Raw genomic sequence first — 25,165 nt, 5'->3', positions numbered from 1 at the left:
GAGATTGAAGGGACTCTTTGAAGCGTTTGGCCCGTGCACGTGTGACTGGGCCCAATGGGACTCGAACTGGATCATTACTTGGGCTAAGGTCCGTGCACACATCAGACAATGACGCGCTTCTTGAACGGACTAAGGCTCAAAATTGCTGAACAAGTAGAGCTACACCATTATGTGGAGCTTGGAGACTTGGTCGAGAAAGCCATCAATATTGAGAGAAGATTAAAGTGGAGGGGTCAGCCTAGGAGTTACTCCAACTTCTCACCCACTTATCCTCGAACTACACCACCAAAGAAGGAGGACAAGGGGGCGAGTAGTTCCACCCCCTCAAGACCAAGGCCGGATGTGACTAAGTAGGAGTCTAAGGCAACACCAAGGACTGCCATTGGGTCGAGCGTGGGACGAAATCGAGACACCAAGTGTTTCAAGTGCCAAGGCTGAGGGCACATCGCAAGTCAATGCCCGAACCAACGCACTATGATCATTTTGCCAAATGGAGAGTTTCTTGCCGATGATGAGGATGGGAAAGAGGAAATGCCATCACTCAATGAAGAAGAGGAAGTTTTGCCCGTCAATGAGCGAGTTGGACTCATTGTTAGATGAGCCTTAGCAACCCAAGTAAAGGTCGTCGATCATGCACAAAGGGAGAATATTTTCTACACCCATTGCTACATCAAAGACAAAGTGTGTAACTTGATCATAGATGGAGGTAGTTGTGCTAATGTCGCTAGTGCCTTAATGGTGGAGAAACAAGCACTACCAACTCTACGACATCTAGCACCTTATCGTTTGCAATGGTTGAACGATAGTGGGAATGTTCGTGTCACTAAGCAAGTCCAAGTACGTTTCCGAATTGGAAAGTATGAGGACGTAGTGCTATGCGACGTGGTTCCAATGCAAGCATGCCACATATTATTGGGGAGACCGTGGCAATTTGACAAGGGAGTTATATTCGATGGCATTACAAACAAATACTTCTTCAAGCAAGGTGAGAAGAGGATTGTTCTTGTACCACTAATTCCTAGCCAAGTTCATGAAGATCAAGAAAGCTTGATAAAGGAGAGTGAACTCGAGAATGCGAAGAAAAAGAAAGAAAAAGCCGAGGGATTGAAAGAAAGTGAAAGGGCCGAGAAAATTGAGAGAAAAAAGGAAAATGGTGAGCCAGCCAAAGAGGAAAGAAAAGAGGGAAGGCAAAACCTAATGATAAAAACCAATGTAGTGAGAAAAGCTTTGAGTATTAATACACCTGTCTTTGTACTTTTGTGCAAAGAGGTGTTGGTTATTACAAGTGATCTTACTAACACTTTACCATCAAGTATTGTCTCTCTCTTGCAGGAATATGGTGATCTTTTTCCCGCTGAGATTCCAAATGGATTACCACCAATTAGGGGAATTGAACATCAAATCGACTTGGTTCCAGACGCTTCATTCCCTAACAAACCAACCTACAAAATGGGACCAGATGAAATCAAGGAGCTACAACGCCAAATTGATGAACTTTTAACAAAAGAATGGGCGCGGGAAAGCTTGAATCCGTGCGCGGTTCCTATCATCTTGTTGCCTAAAAAGGATGGAAGTTGGCGAATGTGCACTGACTGTAGGGACATCAATGCAATAATGGTAAAATATCGTCACCCTATTCCTAGACTTGATGATATGTTAGATGAGCTATATGATACTGTGATTTTTACAAAAATTAATTTAAAGAGTAGTTGTCATCAAATTAGGATGAAAGAGGGAGATGAATGGAAAACGGCCTTTTAAACCAAACATGGCTTGTATGAGTGGTTAGTTATGCCATTCGGCCTGACTAATGGACCTAGTACATTCATGAGATTGATTAACCATGTATTTCATCCATTTCTAAGGAAACTTGTAGTTGTGTATTTTGATGACATCTTGATTTATAGTAAGAGTCTAGATGAACATGTTGAGCATGTAAAGCTTGTTCTTGATGTACTTCGAAGGGAAAAGCTCTACGCTAACCTTAAGAAGTGCTCCTTTTGTACTGATCAACTTGTCTTCCTAGGCTTTGTTGTGAGTAAACAGGGAATCAAGGTGGACGAGGAGAAAGTCAAAGCCATTCGAGAATGGCCGACTCCAAGCACAGTGGGTGAGGTACGCAGCTTTCATGGTCTTGCCAGCTTTTATAGATGGTTTGTCAAAGATTTTAGTACCATTGCTGCACCTTTAACTGCTATGATTAAGAAAAATGAGAAATTTGTGTGGGGTGATGCTCAAGAACGTGCATTTCAAATGTGATACGCTTCTCGGTCAACTCGTTCCGAGACACGTAGCACGATTGCCCAAGGATCTAGACGGATGATCAATCGTTTGGATTGCGGAACCTAGAACCAAGATGGACGACTCAACTTGATAGAAGGTGGTAGAACATCGACTCTAATTGAGGTGATTACCCAAGTAGATAGGCTGGATGAACAACCAAGGATGTCACGCAAGATTGCTCAAAAACCCTTGCCTTGCAAGTAAGAAAGTTGCTCTCGGTTTTGGGAGTCAACAAAAGTAATGTTTATTATCAAAAGTTCGTAACCGTTTGTACGTACAAGGTAAGCCTTTTTATAGGCTAGCAACCAATGCCAAATCCGATTGGAACAAGGATTGTTTGACTACTAATTCTACCTAAACTAGGAAAGAGGATTCGGTTCACTCTTGAGCATGAGTGGGGCCGATTATTGGACTCCAAAAACTAATGAAACTACTAATTAAAATGCGACTAACAAGCCAACTAAAACTAATGACTCGATAACAACCAAACCACTAACAACTTAACAACTAATGGTGCTAACATTCTGCCAACTCCATTAAGCACATGCGTGGCCAGCACTTGGTGCCTCATTGGCTTGGATCAATGTGTAGACAACTTGATTAGCCACGTCCAAGCCTTCAATGTTCCTATGGACCCCTTGTTGATCTTGAACACTTCGAATAAGGGCTTAAAGAGACTCTTTGAAGCGCTTTGCCCGTGCACGTGTAACCGGCCCAAGTGGAACTCTCACTTGATCACCACCATTCGACCTTGAGTCAAGGTTACCATCCGTGCACACATCAGTCCCCTCCACTTGAGAAGGATTTGTCCTCAAATCTGGATCATTCTCATCAAGGAACGGGCTCAAATCCACGACATTGAAAGTCACACTAACATTGTTCTCCCTGGGTAGCTCCAACTTGTAGGCATTGTCGTTGACGCGTTGAAGCACTCGGAACGGTCCATCACCTGCTCTGGCCTTGCTTAGGTAACCTTTCTTTCCTTAAGTGCAGCCAGACCCAATCTCCAGGTTTAAAAACCATCTTGCGACAATGCTTGTTAGCTTGCTGGAGGTATTGCTAAGTACGCCTTTCAATGTTTGTTCGAACAGCTTCATGTAACTTGCATACAAAGTCAGCTTTCTTTTTCCTATCTAAGCTTGTATGCTCAGAGGAAGGTAAGGGTACCAAGTCAAGGGGAGTCAGTGGATTAAACCCATAAACAACCTCAAATGGTGAGTAGTGTGTTGCACTGTGAACAGTTCAGTTATAAACAAACTCAACATGCGGCAAACACTCTTCCCAAGACTTAAGATTTTTCTTAATTAATGCCCTTAACAAAATTTCAAGAGTGCGATTGACGACCTCAGTTTGTCCATCACTTTGGGGATGACCAGCGGTCGAAAATAACAATTTAGTGCCAAGTTTAGACCACAAAGTCTTGTAGACACCAAATTTTAATTTATCTTTATTTTATTTTATTTTTATTGATAATCATTATCTATTTTTACTTATTCATCTCATGATTTTCTTTTTAGACATTTTCAGCATTTTAGATACCAAATTTTTAATTTAGCTTTATTTATTATTATTATTATTGTTATGGATTAAATGATAATTATTATTCGTTTTTGCCCATTAGTCTCTCAATTTTTATTTTTAAGACATTTTTAGCACTAAAATTTATCGAAAAAAAAAAGAAAATTGTTCACAAAGATAGGCTTTAATTCTTTTAGATTCAATTTATGAAAATTTGTAGTTTGTTTACCTAAATTAAGTGAAAATTAGTAAAATAAAAAGGAAAAATCATCAATCAAAATCAAAAATTTTTTCTAGCATTTCATTTAATTTGGTTAATCTGGTTTTATTTTCATTTTTGGTTGATAAAATTATTTCGTTATTTGTTAAAAAAAAAAAGAAAGAAAAAAAAAGGAAAAAAAGAAAGCAAGCTCACGCATCCTAAGCTGCACACGATCCGAGCCTTTCCTCAGTTTCATATCAGAACCATACGCGAAGTACAGAAGCGAAAATACAGCTCGGTTCCATTTTCTTTTTCCACCATTTTTTTCATTGTTTTTCCTTCACCATCGGATCATATTAATCCCTAACCACTTGGCTTGCATCTAAGAACTAAGAAGAATCAAGATGGAAGAACTAATCCAAGGGTCCGAATGATAAGTGGCAAGAGTGATACGTTCCTCGATCAACACGTTTCGAGACACGTAGCACGTTTGCCCAAGGATCTAGCGAGGATGTCCAACGCTTGGAATTGCGGGATCTAGAACCAAACGGACGACACGATTTGATTCAAGACGGTAGACGACACTCCGATGAAGGTGAATACTCCAGGGGAATAGGTCGGTAGAACAATCTAGGACAGGACGCAAGACTGCTCAAAACCCTTGCCAAAGCAAGTAAAGGGGTCGAATCTCTCTCTCAAGAAGAATCGAAAATATGCAAAACTTTATTGATAAAACGTCCCCCTTTATGCTTACAAAGGAAGCCTTTATATAGGCAAAACTAACGAAACCCTAATATCGCAAGGCTAGAGGGTCGGCCACTCTTTGGACAAGGTGGGCCGACCCATGGACTCAATAAAAAGGGCCTAGTGGTTCGGCCATCCTTAGACAAAGGTGGGCCGAATCCATGGCTAACAAAAGGACTAATCTAAACTTAAGACTCCTAACACTAAGGCTTATGGCCCTATTCGGACAACTCACTTGGAGGCCCACTTGACTCTTCATGGCTTGGATCATGGTGTAGATAACTTGACTCTTCATGGGCTTGGATCATGGTGTAGATAACTTGATTGTCTCCTTCCAAGCCTTCAATATCTCTATGAAAGCCTTGAGTCAGGGCCGCCATCCATCTCGCTATCCATGCACACATCAGTCCCCTCCTCTTGAGAAGGATTTGTCCTCAAATCTGGATGGAGATGAATGATACTAACAAGAGATAGTAGCATGACACCTCAAATCTCCACATATTGGCCCTCTTAGATTGAATGATACTTGCATATGTTATGATTAAGATAATTCGGTGCACATGTCTCTTGGTCAGCTTCAAGGGGTTCTCAAACAAGGACATTCTCCAAGGTAGGAAGGAACGTGTATAAGGCTTGTGAACGTTCCAGGTTGCAACCCAAAGCTCGCTAATTAGCCTTCGCACCCGGACATTCACATGCACTTCATAACGATATTCATTGAAACTAGAAAAGCCTCGAACCTGGTTGTGCAAGGTGGTGTAATTTAGCCCCAGGCACTGAATCGGCACAACTTGCCACTCTGGAGGTGGGACACTGAGCCACCCGTGTTGCACATCCATAGAAACACGAACTAGTGAGGTAAGAACAGCACTCGGATCTTGATTGACACCCTTGCAGGCATCACCCAACATAAGCGGCAAGAATGAAGTGAAATTCACCCCATACGAATCACATGCATTCGCGTAACACGCAGTTGGAACAAGCATGAAATCAGGCTGCAACTCTTTAGTCGTAGTTGGAAAATTTTGGATAGCTTTACAATACTTCTCGTCAAAATAATGGGCTCGAATGACTCCTCCCATGGCGCGGACAGGTTTGAATGGAGATTGTTCCATGGATTGATACCAAAGAGATTTAGCTCCTAGGAGACAAACTCCATGGAAACTCGCAAAGTGTCCAAGTGACTTCGGAATGGAACATGCCATGACCAACTCTACTTGACTTTGTTTAATCTGCACAAAAGAAGAGGTACTAAACACAACACATGTTAGCTTGTTAGCAAACAAAACGTCCACACTTTCAACTTTTGCGAACATGGCCAACTCCTCCTCTTTACTCAGCAATAAGGCCAAATTATTCTTGCCTTTTCCCACTTCATTCTTCTTGGACATTTGTTCATTTATTGCACTTGAGTTCGGATTTTTATTGGCTAGCTCTTGTTCATGGCTCGGTGGCAACTCATTCGTACATGGCTCTTCAATCAACGAGGGACTAGACTGAATTTTCCCCTTATCACCACCAGTTGGCACATGGGTAAGTTGATCCAAGTGTGAATCCAACACTTGGCTAAGTCTTTCCATCATATCATCAATCAATGCTTCAGTCCGACTCCGGAATTTATCCTTTGATTCACGAAGCTTTGCCTCAATTCGAGAGTTCGCGAACGCCTTGCCTTGATTGTCAAGGCACTTCGTAGATGAATCTTGTTTGCTTGAGGTTGATCTCAATTTAGATGTTCGGTGCAAACTTTTTTGCTCCTTCTCATACTCATCACAATCTCGTTTATACCTTTCATATACACACGAAGCACGGTAACGTTCCATCTCCTCCCGGAGTGAGCGAAACTCACGTTGTGAACTAGATTCCATGGAACTGTGCTTGGGAGTAGGCCGCTTGGAACCCCTCCTCTTGAGAGGCTCATTCTCCAAGAATTCTGGGTTGTATGAGTAAGAGGCAACTCCCCTTGGCATGATTACGTGACCTGCAAAAATGGTTAGCAAAGAAAAGGAGATTCCTCACGACACACAAGCTCACGTGTATGTACTCATCACTCGTGTATCACTCAAAGCACTCAAATAAGCTTACCAAAATTCCTTTACTTGTCGGATTGGGTAGTTGAGAAATGCCGCACAAGTCCAATAAACGTCACCGACTTTTCCCTCAAGAGTAATCACGGAGATGTAGGAGAAAGTGTAGGGAAGTGTTCCTAAAAACTAGGAGAAAATATAGGAGAAAGTGTAGGAGAGTGTTCCTAAAATCTAGGAAGAGAATATAGGAGAGTTTCCTAAAGTGGATGAGAGAATATAGGAGAGTTTCCTAAAGTGGATGAGAGAATATAGGAAAGGTCCTAAAAATGGATGAGAGAATTTTAGGTGAGTTTCCTAAAAATGGATGAGAGAATTTAGGAAAGTTTCCAAAAAAATGGATGAAAGAGTTTAGGAAAATTTCCTAAAAATGGATGAGAGAGTTTGGGAAAGTTTCCAAAAAAAATGGATGAGAGAATTTAGGAAAGTTTCCAAAAAAATGGATGAAAGAGTTTAGGAAAATTTCCTAAAAATGGATGAGAGAATATATGAAAGTTTCCTAGAATGGATGAGAGAATATAGGAAAGTTTCCTAAAATGGATGAGAGATTATAGGAGAGTTTCCTAAAATGGATGAGAGATTATAGGAGAGTTTCCTAAAATGGATGAGAGAATATAGGAAAGTTTCCTAGAATGGATGAGAGAATATAGGAAAGTTTCCTAAAATGGTAGGAGAGAGAGTGTCCAAGTGAGTACAAAGAAACCCTAGCAGCCGTCACGTTATTGTTCTTGCTGCCCAAGCGACAACCAACTAACGAGACAGATTTGGGAGCAACGTTGAAACACCAACAACCAGAATTTTTGATGCAACAAACGACTCAAACGCAAGAAACAAGTTGTGGACAGAAATTATCAACAAACTAGACACAACACAAAGGAGATAACACACCAACAGATTTTTGTGTTCGGATGAACAGTAACGTGAACAGTGTCGTATGAACAGTGTCGGATGAACAGTGTCGGATGAACAGTGTCGGATGAACAGTAGCGGATGAACAGTGTCGGATGAACAGTGACGTTTTTTTTTTTTTTTTTTTAAAACAAGGCAGCGGAGAAATAAGGAAAACTAGGACAAGACTACGGATATAACGGAAGATACCTCCACCAAAGCTCTGAAGCCAACTGATACGTTCCTCGATCAACACGTTTCGAGACACGTAGCACGTTTGCCCAAGGATCTAGCGAGGATGTCCAACGCTTGGAATTGCGGGATCTAGAACCAAACGGACGACACGATTTGATTCAAGACGGTAGACGACACTCCGATGAAGGTGAATACTCCAGGGGAATAGGTCGGTAGAACAATCTAGGACAGGACGCAAGACTGCTCAAAACCCTTGCCAAAGCAAGTAAAGGGGTCGAATCTCTCTCTCAAGAAGAATCGAAAATATGCAAAACTTTATTGATAAAACGTCCCCTTTATGCTTACAAAGGAAGCCTTTATATAGGCAAAACTAACGAAACCCTAATATCGCAAGGCTAGAGGGTCGGCCACTCTTTGGACAAGGTGGGCCGACCCATGGACTCAATAAAAAGGGCCTAGTGGTTCGGCCATCCTTAGACAAAGGTGGGCCGAATCCATGGCTAACAAAAGGACTAATCTAAACTTAAGACTCCTAACACTAAGGCTTATGGCCCTATTCGGCCAACTCACTTGGAGGCCCACTTGACTCTTCATGGCTTGGATCATGGTGTAGATAACTTGACTCTTCATGGGCTTGGATCATGGTGTAGATAACTTGATTGTCTCCTTCCAAGCCTTCAATATCTCTATGAAAGCCTTGAGTCAGGGCCGCCATCCATCTCGCTATCCATGCACACATCAAAGAGGGAGTTTCTATCGGAGCCATTGAGTTGAGGGTTTTGGGAGTTTTGGTTTGCTATAAAAGGCTAGCAAAGGGGAAGAGCAAGGGGGGAGAATCAGTGTGGCGGCTAGGTTTAGAGGACAACAAAAGGGAATGAAGTGAGTGACAGCTGAAACAGAAAAAAAGTGAGATAAGAAAGGGGTGGCGGCTGAGTAGAGCAAAACTAGGGAGCTACGGGTGAGAGAAAAGAAGGCAACGAGAATTCCCTGAGTTTGCTTAGGACAATTGTTTTCGTTGCTTATTGTCCCTTCACTCCAGCTTCATGTTCATCGGGAATTTGTCTCTTCGTTTGTGAAAAACTTATGAACTAAAAGCTGTGTTTTGGAATTTGTGTGGCTGAAAACTTGTGAACCAAAAAACTGTCAACTTTCGTGTGGTTTTCCTGTTATGAAACTGAAGCGTATGATTTGTGTGTGGTGAGTTGTGTTCTGAGTATCTTATTTGTTTTCATGGTTTGGGTTTAACTGTACGTTTCACTAAATGGTAGGGTTCATTTGCTGCGTTTTATGTTAAGCTATAGCATGGCAAGTTCATTACAGTAGCAGAGTGTTTGCAATTGTTCTTGAAAAAAACTTCAGTTGTTGCTCTAACTGAAGTTTATGACTCATAATCAGATGTTCAGTCCTTTTCTTTTACGTTAGGGTCATTAGTTTGGGTTTTCTTTTGTTTTGAAAGCCAAGAGTTTGAGGTTTCACTAGACATTCATGTTGTTTTGTTATGACATATGTCTAGATTGCATGCTCTTTCATTTTGTTCTTAGATTGACTTTCAATGGCTTGTCTCCTACCTGTTGTGTTGTGTTTTGGAGTTTAATGCATTGGGTCGATGAGTTTGGTTTGAGTTTGGTATCAAAACTGACCGCATAAAGTTGTTGAAGTTCCAAAGCTTCGTGAGTTTATTACCTTTGCTGTGACCTATTTTCGTTTGCATTTAGTGTTTGGATTGTGATGTTCATGTACCAGTTAGCCGAAAAAAAATTATAAAGGATGAATTGCTGCAATCCGGTTAATCCATTGTAGAAGTAGATTGTCTGCATTAAAAGGAAAAGAACTTCAGTTGCTCTAAATGAAGTTTCGGCTGAGTTTATGTTCATGTCCAGATGATCAGTTGCTTTCTTTTCTCTATCTTGGGTCAGTTGCTGAATCAATTAATGTGTTAAGGTTTGAATCGCTTCGTGGGAACATGTTTCGGTTGAGTTTCTTTGCTGCATTTTTTGTTGTTCTTGCTTTTTTGTGCCTGGATCATCTCGGTTGGGATAGTTAGGGGTAGGCAACCATGCTTGAGCAGTGATAGATGGATGTTTGGAGATGTGTGTGAGTTTGGTGGATAAATGGTGAATTTTGTACAATGTTTTCGGCATTTCATCTACGCGAGTTTAAAGCTGCAAAATTTGCAGCAGGGCAAAAGCTGCTGCATTGTCTTTGCTGTTTTCTTCTCCGCGACTGCTCACCAAGTTTTGGCCATCTTAATTTGCTAGTTAATCTTGTGTGGGAATGGGGAAGTGGATGAGTGGTGTTGAGTTTGCATGTTTGAGTCTAAAAAACACTTGAATCATGTTCGAATACTTGCTGGAAAATGAACATCAGCTTGCCGAAAGTCTTTATTTGGATGCATGTTGTGTTCGATAGTCTTGTTCTATCTTTCTTTTTTCTTTTGGCTCCAAGCTCTGGTACTTTCTGTTTAGTTAACAAATCAATCAGTTTTTCTTGGTTTGTTGCATGAATGCATCTGAGTTGGATAAAGAAATTGCATGAGAATGGTTGTGGAAGGAAAGAAATTTTCTGAAGTTGCGAAAGTTGTTATTGCAGAAGCTTTCTTCGTACTAGTTTGCATGGAATTTGCATGAAAAAGGTTTGAAGAATTGCATTTCAACCCTTTGGTTTTTGGTTAATGCAACTTTAGCCCAAATAATTAAATAATTTAATCGATTGTGTCCCCCTAACATGTCATTCTTCTTTGATATGATTTAATGTGATTTTTGGGTAGAATATGCATGAGTTTTAGGATGAATTTGAGGTTTAATAGTTGTTGATAAATTTATAATTATAATTTAGATTTTTAGTGGAATTTTGGGTAATTTGTCGTTTAAATATAATAAATAGGTTTCATCCCTTCTTTTGTAAAGTTTAGTATTCGATTTTGATAGATCCCATTTTGAGTCACTAATTTTAGTATCTCATTTTAGAACTTTTCAATTATTTCGATTAGGTTCTTGTTCGCTTTAATTTCTTTAACATAAATGATTTATTTTATGTAAATACCTTAAGTGATTTCATTTCGTGTTTAATTTTCATTTTTGTGTTTAATTTTCGTTTCATGTTGCTTAATTGTTAATTAAAGTGATGCCTTGACCCTTTTTATTATTTTGGAGGGTAAATAAGTAAATTCATTTCATTACGGTACCCACTCAAGGAGGTACACTCTATCCCTTATTTGACTTTACTTAACCCTATGTGCCCTTATGTGACTTTATGTGCCTAATTGCATGCCTTTTGAATGTTTTATTTTATTTATTTATTTGCTTTATTTGCTGCGATTTTGTATATTTATTTAAGTTTAATTTGTAATTATTTGGGAAGGCAATTAGATGCCACAATTGTAATAGTTAGGTATTTCTTTTAATTATTTATTTTATTTCCCTTTTTAGATTGTAGTAGGGCCCTCCTAATGTAATAGTTAGGGCTTGTTTGCTTTATTTGCTTGGTATATCTTGCATGCTTATGTGTTATGTGTTATCCGCTTTCTTAGGGTCTCGCATCTAGATATCATGATTATGTGTTTTGTGTTTATGTGATATTAGGTGTTTACTTGCTTTATTGTGCTTTATATTATTGGTTTAGTTATAATTAATGTATGACGTAATATCACACTAGTCCAACGCTAGTTGTGATCCATTTTCCGATGCCACACTAGTCCAACGCTAGTTGTGGTTTCCTTGTTCAATTTTCCATTAGTCCAATGCTAGTGAGAAAGTAGAAATATGGGCTAGTCCAACGCAAGACCCTTAGGAGCCCTTCGAGCGTTAGATCATGATTGTGTGATAAAATCACTTCATCTCATGCATATTTTCACTTTCTAGGATCTTTTATCATTTTTTGCATGTTCCCCTCATACATATAACCCTTATCCCATACTTCCCCTATATATGTACTTTTCCCCATATTCCCCTTATACGTATATCCCTTATCCCAAATTTCACTCTAAATATATTCCTATGTATGACACATAACATTAGACTTGCATTTCATTTAAGAATTAGAATTAGGGTAGTGCATTTGCTTGATTAGATTGGAAAATAACCCCTTGAGTATGGGATATGAACGAGTTTGGCTTTCTAGTTTTAGCACGCTCGTATTCCCTATATTAAGGGGAAAATTGAGTCACAAACATTAGTCCCCCGTACCCGTTATGATGCATCCCTTTAGGTCATGTATATTTGTATATTATTATCTTTTCTTTTCTTTTATTTTTCTCAAATCTCATATTTTGCATATTCGTGACCCCTTCAAAGAGTCACTCTTGGGCATCACAATTAATGTGATTGGCACCAACTAAAATTTGAAGAGATATTCCGACCCACGATACCCTCCTAGGTTTAGGGTTTGCATTCATATAGTACGTCCAAATATGATAAATTATTAGGTTAAAATAAGAAAATTTTTGACTAAATCACGCAACTAGCCTTGGCTAGGTTGAAAGGGTGCCTCGAAATTTTATCCTTGCCTTCCCTTTTTTCAAATGTGACTCCCGAACATTTTTCTTTGATTTACGTAGATTTGGTGTCGTTTAAAAAGGGTTTTTCTATTTTTTCTTAAAAATATTTTAGGTGACTTGGTACACTTTAACTCAATACCAAGTGGCGACTCCGATTTTTTATTTAAAAACCCTTTTTAAACTATAATTTGGGCCCAAATCGTCGTACTTTTAAACCCCATTATTAGGCTCATTTTCTTTATTTATTCTTTACAAATTATTTAACTCACACATTTTCACTCAAAATTAAATCAGAAAAATCCCATTTTCTTAAAACTCGTTATTTTATTTTATTTTAAAAAATGGGGCACGATAGCTGGCGACTCCACTGGGGACTAAGAGAGTCCGAGCATATTGATTTAGTCAAATCTTTTCTTCTTTTAACCTTTTTATATATCACATTTGGAGGTTTAGGGTTGCATTTTTCCTTTTTTTAGGATTTTCTTGCATTTAACACACAATCGTCTCAAATATCCACGTATGCGATCGTTTATGTATTTACTTTTCATTTATGTTTGTATATTGCGCTTGCATTTTGGGGAGGGGGATGGTCACCCTAGAACTTTCATCCGCGTTTGATGGTATTTGATCCTTCCTTTCGATAGGGGCACTTCATACGTGCATACCTTTTATTTTATATCCCTCATTTCTTTTTACTTTTAGTGGTTGTCATACCACTCTTCCCTTATTAGGATTAGCTCGATCCACTTGGACATGTGGTCGTGGCACGACGTGCACGTAGCAATGTCCGAGGGATCACCCGAACCACCGACTCTTAGGCTTTGGCATTGATGATCCTTCGCCTTTGGTCTGAAGGTTTGGGAGCCTTAAACCGTTATCGAGTTTAGGTGCATTAGTGAGCCCCAGCCTCATGCATCCATGTTAGATTACCTAGGTTAGAGTCGACCATACCTAACTAGGAACACTAGGCACGAAGGGAGGGATTCCACCCCTCTTCCTTATTTTTCTTTTCACTTTTTGTATTATCTAATTTGCTCCAACGTGTTATGTGATTATTTGTTGAACTAACCTTTCCTTGTTTTCTCGTCTTTTACATTCACAAACACTAGAAAATAAGAGTTCTGGCGTGATACTCTTTTAGAACCCACCTTCTTAGATAGGTTGTTGCACGTTTAAATTCCAATGTATTGCATTCGTAGGTAATAATTGCACATCATTTTAGGCCCACTCTAGGGTACAAAGGGTCCCTTAGGTCATGTTGCTTATTTAATTGCTTTGATAAATTAACATCATGCATAAACCTTAGAGGGAATGCCACATAGGGAATCCTACGTTAGGAATAAGCCACCTTGTGTCTCGGATATGTAATCCAATGAGACTTGCACGTCTATATTTTTGTATCATCCAAAAAGGTAGTGCACGAGGTAAAGTAGGATCCGATCTTTTCGAAGACGGCAAAGCAATTTTTGCACATTAGAATATGAGCATCTAACAATCATTTTTTTGTCATTTTAAACATAGTTGGTAAAAATCCCTTGCTTAAAGGACATTAACTTGAAGAAATTCACAAATAATTCCTCATTGTTGAGACAATAAATATGTTGAGACCAAATCTTGATTTTAGAAGGCTCATAGACTAATGCATCGCAATGAATTTAAAAAAAAAACCACAAATGGCCGGACAATTCAATCGATTTTTGAATAAACCATCAATTCCATTCAATACATTGGACCATTTTATTCATCAATCTCATCCAATTCATTTTTTTTCAATTCATTCATGTTTAGGACAATTTAGTCATAAGTCATTAACTCCATTTCATCAATTCATTCACTCTTAGAATGATTTAGTCATTTTTGAATAAATCAGTAACTCAATCCATTCATTCACTTTTAGGACAATCTCGTCAATTTTGAACAAATTATCAAATTTCATTCAATTCATTTGACCAGTTTACCCTTTTTTAGGATGATCTAGTCATTTTTGAATAAATCGTCAATTTCATTCAATCCACTTGACCAAATATATCCATTTTTTTTAGGGCGATCCAGCAAAATTCATCAATTTCATCCGATCCATTTAACAACTTAGGGTTTCAATATCAACTTTAGAACTAGAATGGCTAGTTGTTTCTGAGGAAATTACCCATTGCGTTCATTCCATTCGGATAGATTAGGGTTTCGATCTAAGGTTCCCTGAATAAACCTAGTCGAGACATGGCAATTCTGTCAAGAGTAGGCTCTTTCACACATCATTTTATGTGTTAATCAAAGTACTCAACCCATTCGGACTTTGTCCTCATTTTGTTAGAACAAATGTCTCTTTTCACTCCAATTGGCCAAATTTTTCCAAATTATTTTTCACGCGAAAATCAATAAGTTGATCGGATTCATCAGGTATAGTATAGTGCCTAACCTAGAGGATTGCATCACGTTAGGGCTACCATTGGCACAAAAAGAGTCCCCCCAATAGGACATGCATCCGAATTATCTCAATATATACTAACTCATGTCTTTTTCTTTTTCTTTCTTTTCTTTTTGTCAGCAGTTAATCAAAAGGGGAATTTAAATAGGATTTTTCTAAATTTTCAGGTAATTGTAAATATAGCTATACGAAGAAACCCCATTATTACCTGATCATGTAACCGAGAAAGTGTAAACATGAGTACGCATCCGGAATCATCCGATAGACCTGCAACGGCACCATCAACTGACTTAGTCAATCTGGGGGCTCAGTTGGGTGAAGTTCTAAACCGATTTAATGAGCTAAGCATTGAAATAATGGCCCAACAGCGCGTGATCGATCAATTGGTCGCTGGTGGTGATAGCGGTGAACAACATGAACCCTTACCCCCTGGCCAACCTGAACCTCAACCAATACTCTTACCTTATACTCAAACCTCTGTTACTTCACAAGTTATAAATCCACCAGAAGAAGCCTTTACCTATCCCACTCATGGCCCACCACCTACTTATGCACCTAATATCCAAATTAACCCTTCTTATGCCCAAATTCCCCAAAGTTATCTACCAATTAGTATGAACATGCCATTTGAACCTCAGGGACCACTCCACCGCTGAGCCATTCACCATGGATACCGCCGCCCAAGGGAAAGCTGAAGCTGGGGAGTCATCCGCGCCGGTGGATAAAAATTTGCTAAAGAGATTGGATCGGTTTGATGAGTTTATAAGGAAGAGCCAAGGTTTGAACAAGTTAGGAGGTCTGGACTATAACGAGCTGTGCCTGTTTCCCGATATGCAACTGCCGTTGGGTTTCAAGGCACCCAAATTTAGCAAGTATGACGGAACGGGCAAACAAACTAGGGAAGCCGATAGATGATGAGCATCTACCTGTCCGCTTATTTCCCGAGAGTCTAGAAGGTGATGCACTGGACTGGTATTCCAATCTGAAGCCTGAGGATATGAAGACTTGGCTGGATCTGTCAACCGCTTTTGTAAGGCAATACGAGTACAATTGCGAGCTTGCTCTGATGAGGACCACACTGGAGGGAACTAAAAGGAAACCATCTGAGGATCACAAGATGTATGCGAAGAGATGGAGGAAATTGGCCGCCAAAGTGGAGCCTCCCATGACTGAAGATGAGATTATTCATACGTTCATCAAAGCTCATGACCCATCCTATTTTGAGGAAATTTTTCGAATGACTGGGTGTTCCTTTGCCGAGATTGTCAATAAATTGGAAGAATATGATGAGTTTATGAGGGCAGGAAAGATTGTTAACGTGTCGGCTCTAAAATTGCAATTGGAAGCGATGCAAAATCAAGGCAGCGGTAGCAAGAAATCCCTGTTCAAAAAGAGAGAAGAGGAGGCTTCATTTGTCTCGAACCGAGACCCTTCTTTCCGACCTAGATCCCAACAATACCCCACCTACTCACCCCATTATCCATACCGATCACGCCTTCGACCTGTTTACCATACCACTATTAACCACCATCGACCTTGACCGAATTACCCAAACACACCTACAATACCATTTCATATTTCTCCACCTAACTTTCAAACTAGACCTCGCCCTCCTTCAACTACTAATGACACCCGAAGCCCAGCCCGATTTAGAACTTTTACCAATCTAGGTCGGCCCCTTGATCAATTATATGAACAGCTCAAAGCCGCAGGGAAAATTGGTACAATACCTCCTAAAGTCTATACTAAAGGAGTTCCCTCTGGTTATGATCCCAATCTTTTTGTGCTTATCATTCTGGAGCTCCTGGACATTCTACTGCCAATTGTTGGGTACTTAAACATAAAATCCAAGACATGATTGAGGCCGGAGACATAATTTTAAGAAGGAGAGAAGAATAAGGACCAAGTGTTAGCGAAAACCCTTTTCCTGCGCACAAAGATACTGTAGGGGCCATTATCACTGATGAGGAGTTTGAGCAGCCCGCCAAATACACTGTGGGGGAGAATGAAGTAATCAAAATAGCCCAGAAGCCTTTTGTGCTCGAAGGAGCCATCTAAAACTGGATTGCAAATAACATTCCCTCCCGAAAGGAATTTTGGTAAATCTAGGGGATTGCCTTTGGTTGTGAACTAAAAGAAATCATTCGCATTGTTCATCTTTTGCATTTCCGTTTTGTAAATAGTTTTGACTCAAATGTCTTTTTCAATACAAATTTCATGATAAATAGCGTATTATGACGTTTTGTCCTTCATTTGAAATTCAATAAACTGTACAGTTTTATATATACTATGTTACTTACTCATTCTTTTTAGATGGCCAAAAGTAAAATACATTGACCCTTTGGATATCACCGTGTCAGAATTTGATGACTGCAATTTCGATATCTCTCATGAGTTTTGGAATTGGAAATTCAAGACGAGAGCGATAACGAGGAAGAATCTGAGTCTTTGTTAAAGAATCTTGAACAGTATGAAGAGAAATCCAAATCGAACTCAGAAGAAGTAGAAATCATCAATATTAGCACTCGAGTTAACGTCAAGGAAATAAAATTAGCATTCATTTCAATGAGAAGCAGAAAAGATGGTACAATAAGAAGGGCAAACCACGACTACTCATAGAAGGAGATAAAGTCTTGAAGCGAATTTTGTCAATGCAAGAAAAGGCTAAAGGCAAGTTTGTACTCAATTGGCAGGGCCCTTTTATCGTCAAAAAGGTATTGGCTGGTGGAGCATTCGTTCTCACAAAAAATGAATGGACAAATTTTTTCCTCAGCCGATCAATTCGAATATGTGTAAGAAATTCTTTACCTGATAAATGAAAGTTTCCTTTCAGGGTTAATGCGAGGAGTGGAATGAAAGTCAGGCCTTCTTCCTTTCCAAATTAAACATTCTATCCCTAGTTATCCCTTTTGAACTTTCAGAATAAATTATTTCGTTTGGCAACCCCTGAAGATCGCAAACCCCACACTGGGGCAAATTCAATTTTTGAAGGAAAGCCGAAAGAAAAGGAAATGAACAAAAGAAAACCTCAGTTAAAAATAAACTGAGACAAATTGTGAACATTTCAAAAGATGAATGGAATGACAGAAAAAAGAAAATGAAAGAGAAAAGAACCTCAGTTTAGAATAAACTGGGGCAAGTTTTGATTTAATCCTAAAATAGGGTTGGCGCAATATTGCGATCTCAGATCATTTAAACCATTTTTGGAAATCCGCCTTCAAGCCTTAACCTTTTCTTAGCACCCCACCAGACCCCATTACAAAAGTCAAAAGTCCTGACTTTCGTTCTTTGCATCACCTCTTTTAAGGAAATTTTCTAATCACATGGCAAATGATGTCAATACACCTTCACCAATTTTGCAGGGGAAGGGTTGTCGTACTGATGCCATCATGTCTGAATTGATAAGGGCTATCGATAGGATTTGTCCATCAGGTGAAAACCCGAAAGGACACCTTAAAAAAAAGAGAGAGAGAGAGAGAGAAGAAAAGAAAAAAAGGAAAAAGGAAAAGAAAAAGAAGAATGAAAACTGAAAAATGAAAAAGAAAATAAAAGGATGGGGGTAGTCTTAGTGAAAACCCGAAAGAACGCTAAGGTAGGGTTTTATGTCACCAAGTGAGTTTGGATTTGAAAAGCTGGTGACTCAGTTCATTGGAATTTCTCCTCACCTTGTGGTTCTATCGCCAACATTGAACTTCAAAGGAATGATATCCAAAGGGTCAAATGTGGCATTTTGTTTGAAATTAAAGTACTTTGGTTTCTCAAGTGTAAGTTGTTTCAGTTTATAGGTTCATTTCTCTAAAACTAATTTTCTTCCAATAAAAAATAAAATGATTGTTTTCGTGCTACCGGAATTTTCATCATTCTATGTAAATAAAATATTTTTTCTTGAGTTTCATGGTCTCATTTATCAAATGGCAATCCCTGTGATTTATTTGAAATTGTCTGGATACCAAATGTCATGTTGGATAAGCATGGGAAGTTAAGAGGATTTGATATAGTTCGCAAAGCAAAGATGAGTTTTGCTACGTCAGGGAGTGATCAAATGGCAACCCCTGTGATTTATTAAAATTGCCTGAATGCCAGGTGCCTTGTTATCATTGGAAGTTGAGGAAGTTTGACACAGTTCTCAAAGAAAAGATTAAGTTCTCACTATCTCGGGGAAGAACGCCCAAATACTCATGTTTACACATTTCTTGAAAGTAAGATCGATCGGATGGTGGTGGCATTATCTATTACTCCCTCCGTCCCAATATTAGAGACGTTTATAGGGAATGCAACTTTTTATGTACAGTGGTATCATTATTGACAGCCAAGCCTTTGTTCCAAATTTACCCCGTCGCAAGTACAATGGTCAGCTGCACTTTGTGTTTTTATGGAGTAATGATTTCGTGGGTCCCATCTTAACCAAAAGCATCCCTTTGTATGTTAGAGACACGCGCTATTATTGGCCTTATAAAGTGAGAGTTAGTCTCACGTACTCCTCTTGCTTCTCCAAATGGATAATAAATAGCAGGTCCCACCAAATTTATTTGGATTTTCTAGCACATGCACTATGAGGGCAAGGACGGAACGTTAGAAGGAAAATAGTGTAGCGTGACTCTAATTTTGGGACAATGAAAAAGGCGAAACATGACATTAACAATGGGACGGAGGGAGTATTATGATTATTTTTCTTTTGCAGGTCCAATGGTCCAATAACATCACACCGGGGCAATTTTGTTAGAAGAAGTCATCTGTATCTATTTTTGAAATTCTACAAAAACCAATTTGCAAAAATCTTTCCAACTTCGGCAGGACCGAGTTTTATCCCGCTGACCATTCCTGCCGAGGTTGGCGGGATAGAACCCGGTCCCAACGAGGTATGAACGGTCAGTGGGATAAAATCCGGTCCTGCCGAAGTTGGCGGGATAGAACCCGGTCCCAACGAGGTATGAACGGTCAGCGGGATAAAACCCGGTCCTGCCGAGGTTGGCGGGATAGAACCGGTCCCAACGAGGTATAAACGGTCAGCGGGATAAAACTCGATCCTGACGGTCAGCGGGATAAAACTCGGTCCTGCCGAGGTTGGCGGGATAGAACCGGTCCCAACGAGGTATAAACGGTCAGCGGGATAAAACTCGGTCCTGCCGAAATTGGCGGGATAGAACCCGGTCCCAACGAGGTATGAACGGTCAGCGGGATAAAATCCGATCCTGTCGAAATTGGCGGGATAGAATCCGGTCCCAACGAGGTATGAACGGTCAGCGGGATAAAACTCGGGTTTTCTCCCGCCAACATCGGCAGGACCGGGTTTTATCCCGCTGACCGTTCATATCATGTTGGCACCAGGTTTTATCCCGCCAACCTCGGCAGGACCGGGTTTTATCCCGCTGACCGTTTATACCTCGTTGGGACTGGGTTTTCTCCCGCCAACTTCGGCAGGATCGGGTTTTATCCCGCTGAACGTTCATATCACATTGGGAGCGGGTTTTATCCCGGAAATTTCGGCAGGATCGGGTTTTATCCTGCTGACCGTTTTATGTTTACGTGTTTCACAGCAGAACAAATACAGGTAAGTATTTGGTGTCTACGTTTTTGTCTCGAGTTTCTTCGAAACTCAGACAAAGAGGGGCAAGCTGTAGACCCCAAATTTTAATTTATCTTTATTTTATTTTATTTTTATTGATAATCATTATCTATTTTTACTTATTAATCTCATGATTTTGTTTTTAGACATTTTTAGCATTTTAGATACCAAATTTTTAATTTAGCTTTATTTATTATTATTATTATTTTTATGGATTAAATTATAATTATTATTCGTTTTTGCCCATTAGTCTCTCAATTTTTATTTTTAAGACATTTTAAGCATTAAAATTTATCGAAAAAAAAAGAAAATTGTTCACAAAGATAGACTTTAATTCTTTAGATTCAATTTATGAAAATTTGTTGTTTGTTTTACCTAAATTAAGTGAAAATTAGTAAAATAAAAAGGAAAAATCATCAATCAAAATCAAAAAATTTTTCTAGCATTTCATTTAATTTGGTTAATCTTGTTTTATTTTCATTTTTGGTTGATAAAATTATTTCGTTATTTGTTAAAAAAAAAAGGAAAAAAAGAAAGCAAGCTCACGCATCCTGAGCTGCACACGATCCGAGCCTTTCCTCAGTTTCATATCAGAACCATACACGAAGTACAGAAGCGAAAATACAGCTCGGTTCCATTTTCTTTTTCCACCATTTTTTTCATTATTTTTCCTTCACCATCGGATCATATTAATCCCTAACCACTTGGCTTGCATCTAAGAACTAAGAAGAATCTAGATGGAAGAACTAATCCAAGGGTCCGAATGATAAGTGGCAAGAGGGAGTTTCTATCGGAGCCATTGAGTTGAGGGTTTTGGGGGTTTTGGTTTGCTATAAAAGGCTAGCAAAGGGGAACAGCAAGGGGGGAGAATCAGTGTGGCGGCTAGGTTTAGAGGACAACAAAAGGGAATGAAGTGAGTGACGGCCGAAACAGAAAAAAAGTGAGATAAGAAAGGGGTGGCAGCTGAGTAGAGCAAAACTAGGGAGCTACGGGTGAGAGAAAAGAAGGCAACGAGAAAGAGCTAGAGAGTTTAGGAGTTGAAAGGAAAAGAGAGAGTTTCGTGGGAAAACAAGAACGAAAAGAAGAAAAACCAGAGGAGGAAGAAGATCTGGTGTTGTTCTTTGAGAATCAGGAGGAAACAGAGTTGGAATCACCCCAATCCACCATCACCCGCGAATCCTTACTGAAAGAAAGCATTGTGAGCTCTCCTTTCCTTTTAAATTTCAGTTTCCTTTTAAAGTTCAGATTTTTGAAGCCTTCTAAGCGTGGATTCCCTGAGTTTGCATAGGACAATTGTTTTCGTTGCTTATTGTCCCTTCACTCCTGCTTCATGTTCATCGGGAATTTGTCTCTTCGTTTGTGAAAAACTTATGAACTAAAAGCTGTGTTTTGGAATTTGTATGGCTGAAAACTTGTGAACCAAAAAGCTGTCAACTTTCGTGTGGTTTTCCTGCTATGAAACTGAATGCGTAATGATGGTGTTCATTTGCTGCATTTTATGTTAAGCTATAGCATGGCAAGTTCATTACAGTAGCAGAGTGTTTGCAATTGTTCTTGAGAAAAACTTCAGTTGTTGCTCTAACTGAAGTTTATGACTCATAACCAGATGTTCAGTCCTTTTCTTTTACGTTAGGGTCATTAGTTCGGGTTTTGTTTTGTTTTGAAAGCCGAGAGTTTGAGGTTTCACTAGACATTCATGTTGTTTTGTTATGCCATATGTCCAGATTGCATGCTCTTTCATTTTGTTCTTAGATTGAATTTCAATGGCTTGTCTCCTACCTGTTGTGTTGTGTTTTGGAGTTTAATGCATTGGGTCGATGAGTTTGGTTTGAGTTTGGTATCAAAACTGACCGCATAAGGTTGTTGAAGTTCCAAAGCTTCGTGAGTTTATTACCTTTGCTGTGACCTGTTTTCGTTTGCATTTAGTGTTTGGATTGTGATGTCCATGTACCAGTTATCCGAAAAAAAATTATAAAGGATGAATTGCTGCAATACGGTGAATCCATTGTAGAATTAGACTGTCTGCATTAAAAGGAAAAGAACTTCAGTTGCTCTAAATGAAGTTTCGGCTGAGTTTATGTTCATGTCCAGATGATCAGTTGCTTTCTTTTCTCTATTTTGGGTCAGTTGCTGAATCAGTTAATGTGTTAAGGTTTGAATCGCTTCGTGGGAATATGTTTCGGTTGAGTTTCTTTGCTGCATTTTTTGTTGTTCTTGCTTTTTTGGGCCTGGATCATCTCGGTTGGGATAGTTAGGGATAGGCAACCATGCTTGAGCAGTGATAGATGGGTGTTTGGAGATGTGTGTGAGTTTGGTGGATAAATGGTGAATTTTGTACAATGTTTTCGGCATTTCATCTACGCGAGTTTGAAGCGGCAAAATTTGCAGCAGGGCAAAAGCTGCTGCATTGGCTTTGCTGTTTTCTTCTCCGCGATTGCTCACCAAGTTTTGGCCATCTTAATTTGCTAGTTAATCTTGTGTGGGAATGGGGAAGTGGATGAGTGGTGTTGAGTTTGCATGTTTGAGTCTAAAAAACACTTGAATCATGTTCGAATACTTGCTGGAAAATGAACATCAGCTTGCCGAAAGTCTTTATTTGGATGCATGCTGTGTTCGATAGTCTTGTTCTATCTTTCTTTTTTCTTTTTGGCTCCAAGCTCTGGTACTTTCTGTTTAGTTAACAAATCAATCAGTTTTTCTTGGTTTGTTCGCATGAATGCATCTAAGTTGGATAAAGAAATTGCATGAGAATGGTTGTGGAAGGAAAGAAATTTTCTGAAGTTGCGAAAGTTGTTATTACAGAAGCTTTCTTCGTACTAGTTTGCATGGAATTTGCATGAAAAAGGTTTCAAGAATTGCATTTCAACCCTTTGGTTTTTGTTAATGCAACTTTAGCCCAAATAATTAAATAATTTAATCGATTGTGTCCCCCTAACATGTCATTCTTCTTTGATATGATTTAATGTGCTTTTTGGGTAGAATATGCATGAGTTTTAGGATGAATTTGAGGTTTAATAGTTGTTGATAAATTTATGATTATAATTTAGATTTTTAGTGGAATTTTGGGTAATTTGTCGTTTAAATATAATAAATAGGTTTCATCTCTTCTTTTGTAAAGTTTGGTATTCGATTTTGATAGATCCCATTTTGAGTCACTAATTTTACTAACTAATTTTAGAACTTTTCAATTATTTCAATTAGGTTCTTGTTCGCTTTAATTTCTTTAACATAGATGATTTATTTTATGTAAATACCTTAAGTGATTTTATTTCGTGATTAATTTTATTTCGTGTTTAATTTTCATTTTTGTGTTTAATTTTCGTTTCATGTTGCTTAATTGTTAATTAAAGTGATGCCTTGACCCTTTTTATTATTTTAGAGGGTAAATAAGTAAATTCATTTCATTACGGCACCCACTCAAGAGAGGTATACTCTATCCCTTATTTTGACTTTACTTAACCCCATTTTGACTTTATGTGCTTAATTGCATGCCTTTTGAATGTTTTATTTTGTTTATTTATTTGCTTTATTTGCTGCAATTTTGTATATTTATTTAAGTTTAATTTGTAATTATTTGGGACGGCAATTAGATGCCACAATTGTAATAGTTAGGTATTTTTTTTAATTATTTATTTTATTTCCCCTTTTAGATTGTAGTAGGGCCCCCCTAATGTAATAGTTAGGGCTTGTTTGCTTTATTTGCTTGGTATGTTTTGCATGCTTATGTGTTATGTGTTATCCGCTTTCTTAGGGCCTCGCATCTAGATATCATGATTATGTGTTATGTGTTTATGTGATATTATGTGTTTACTTGCTTTATTGTGCTTTATATTATTGGTTTAGTTATAATTAATGTATGACGTAATATCACACTAGTCCAACGCTAGTTGTGATCCATTTTCCGATGCCACACTAGTCCAACGCTAGTTGTGGTTTCCTTGTTCGATTTTCCACTAGTCCAATGCTAGTGAGAAAGTAGAAATATGGGCTAGTCCAACGCTAGACCCTTAGGAGCTCTTCGAGCGTTAGATCATGATTGTGTGATAAAATCACTTCATCTCATGCATATTTTTCACTTTCTAGGATCTTTTATCATTTTTTACATGTTCCCCTCATACATATAACCCTTATCCCATACTTCCCCTAAATATGTACTTTTCCCCATATTCCCCTTATACGTATATCCCTTATCCCAAATTTCACTCTAAATATAATCCTATGTATGATACATAACATTAGACTTGCATTTCATTTAAGAATTAGAATTAGGGTAGTGCATTTGCTTGATTAGATAGGAAAATAACCCCTTGAGTATGGGGTATGGACGAGTTTGGCTTTCTAGCCTTAGCACGCTCGTATTCCCTCTATTAAGGGAAAATTGAGTCACGAACATTAGTTCCCCGTACCCGTTATGATGCATCCATTTAGGTCATGTATATTTGTATATTATTATCTTTTCTTTTCTTTTATTTTTCTCAAGTCTCATATTTTTGCATATTCGTGACCCCTTCAAAGAGTCACTCTTGGGCATCACAATTAATGTGATTGGTACCAACTAAAATTTGAAGAGATATTCCGAACCCCCGATACCCTCCTAGGTTTAGGGTTTGCATTCATATAGTACGTCCAAATGTGATAAATTCTTAGGTTAAAATAAGAAAATTTTTGACTAAATCACGCAACTAGCCTTGACTAGGTTGAAAGGGTGTCTCGGATTTTTATCCTTGCCTTCCCTTTCTTCAAATGTGACTCCCGAACCTTTTTC

General features: G+C 38.8%; 1 protein-coding gene across 1 annotated transcript; it reads left to right on the top strand.

The window, feature by feature from the left end:
• The first annotated feature begins 735 nt into the window (after positions 1 to 735).
• LOC113755791 lies at positions 736 to 2,259 on the top strand. Its single transcript, XM_027299694.1, has 2 exons — positions 736 to 1,655; positions 1,908 to 2,259. Exons 1-2 carry the CDS (start codon positions 736 to 738, stop codon positions 2,257 to 2,259), a joined length of 1,272 nt encoding a protein of 423 aa, XP_027155495.1.
• Positions 2,260 to 25,165: the final 22,906 nt, after the last annotated feature.

Source organism: Coffea eugenioides, unplaced genomic scaffold, assembly GCF_003713205.1.
Source record: "Coffea eugenioides isolate CCC68of unplaced genomic scaffold, Ceug_1.0 ScVebR1_173;HRSCAF=691, whole genome shotgun sequence".
NCBI classification, from domain to species: Eukaryota; Viridiplantae; Streptophyta; class Magnoliopsida; order Gentianales; family Rubiaceae; genus Coffea; species Coffea eugenioides.
Note: the sequence above shows the minus strand (reverse complement) of the source record. Positions and strands in the feature narration are given on the sequence as shown.

Bases quoted from the DNA above. Each gene is read 5' to 3' on its own strand.
- LOC113755791 (XM_027299694.1), top strand. From the start codon at position 736: ATGGTGGAGAAACAAGCACTACCAACTCTACGACATCTAGCACCTTAT. The intron at 1,656-1,907 runs GTTAGATGAGCT...CTTGATTTATAG, and splicing joins ATTCCTAGACTTGATGATAT to TAAGAGTCTAGATGAACATG.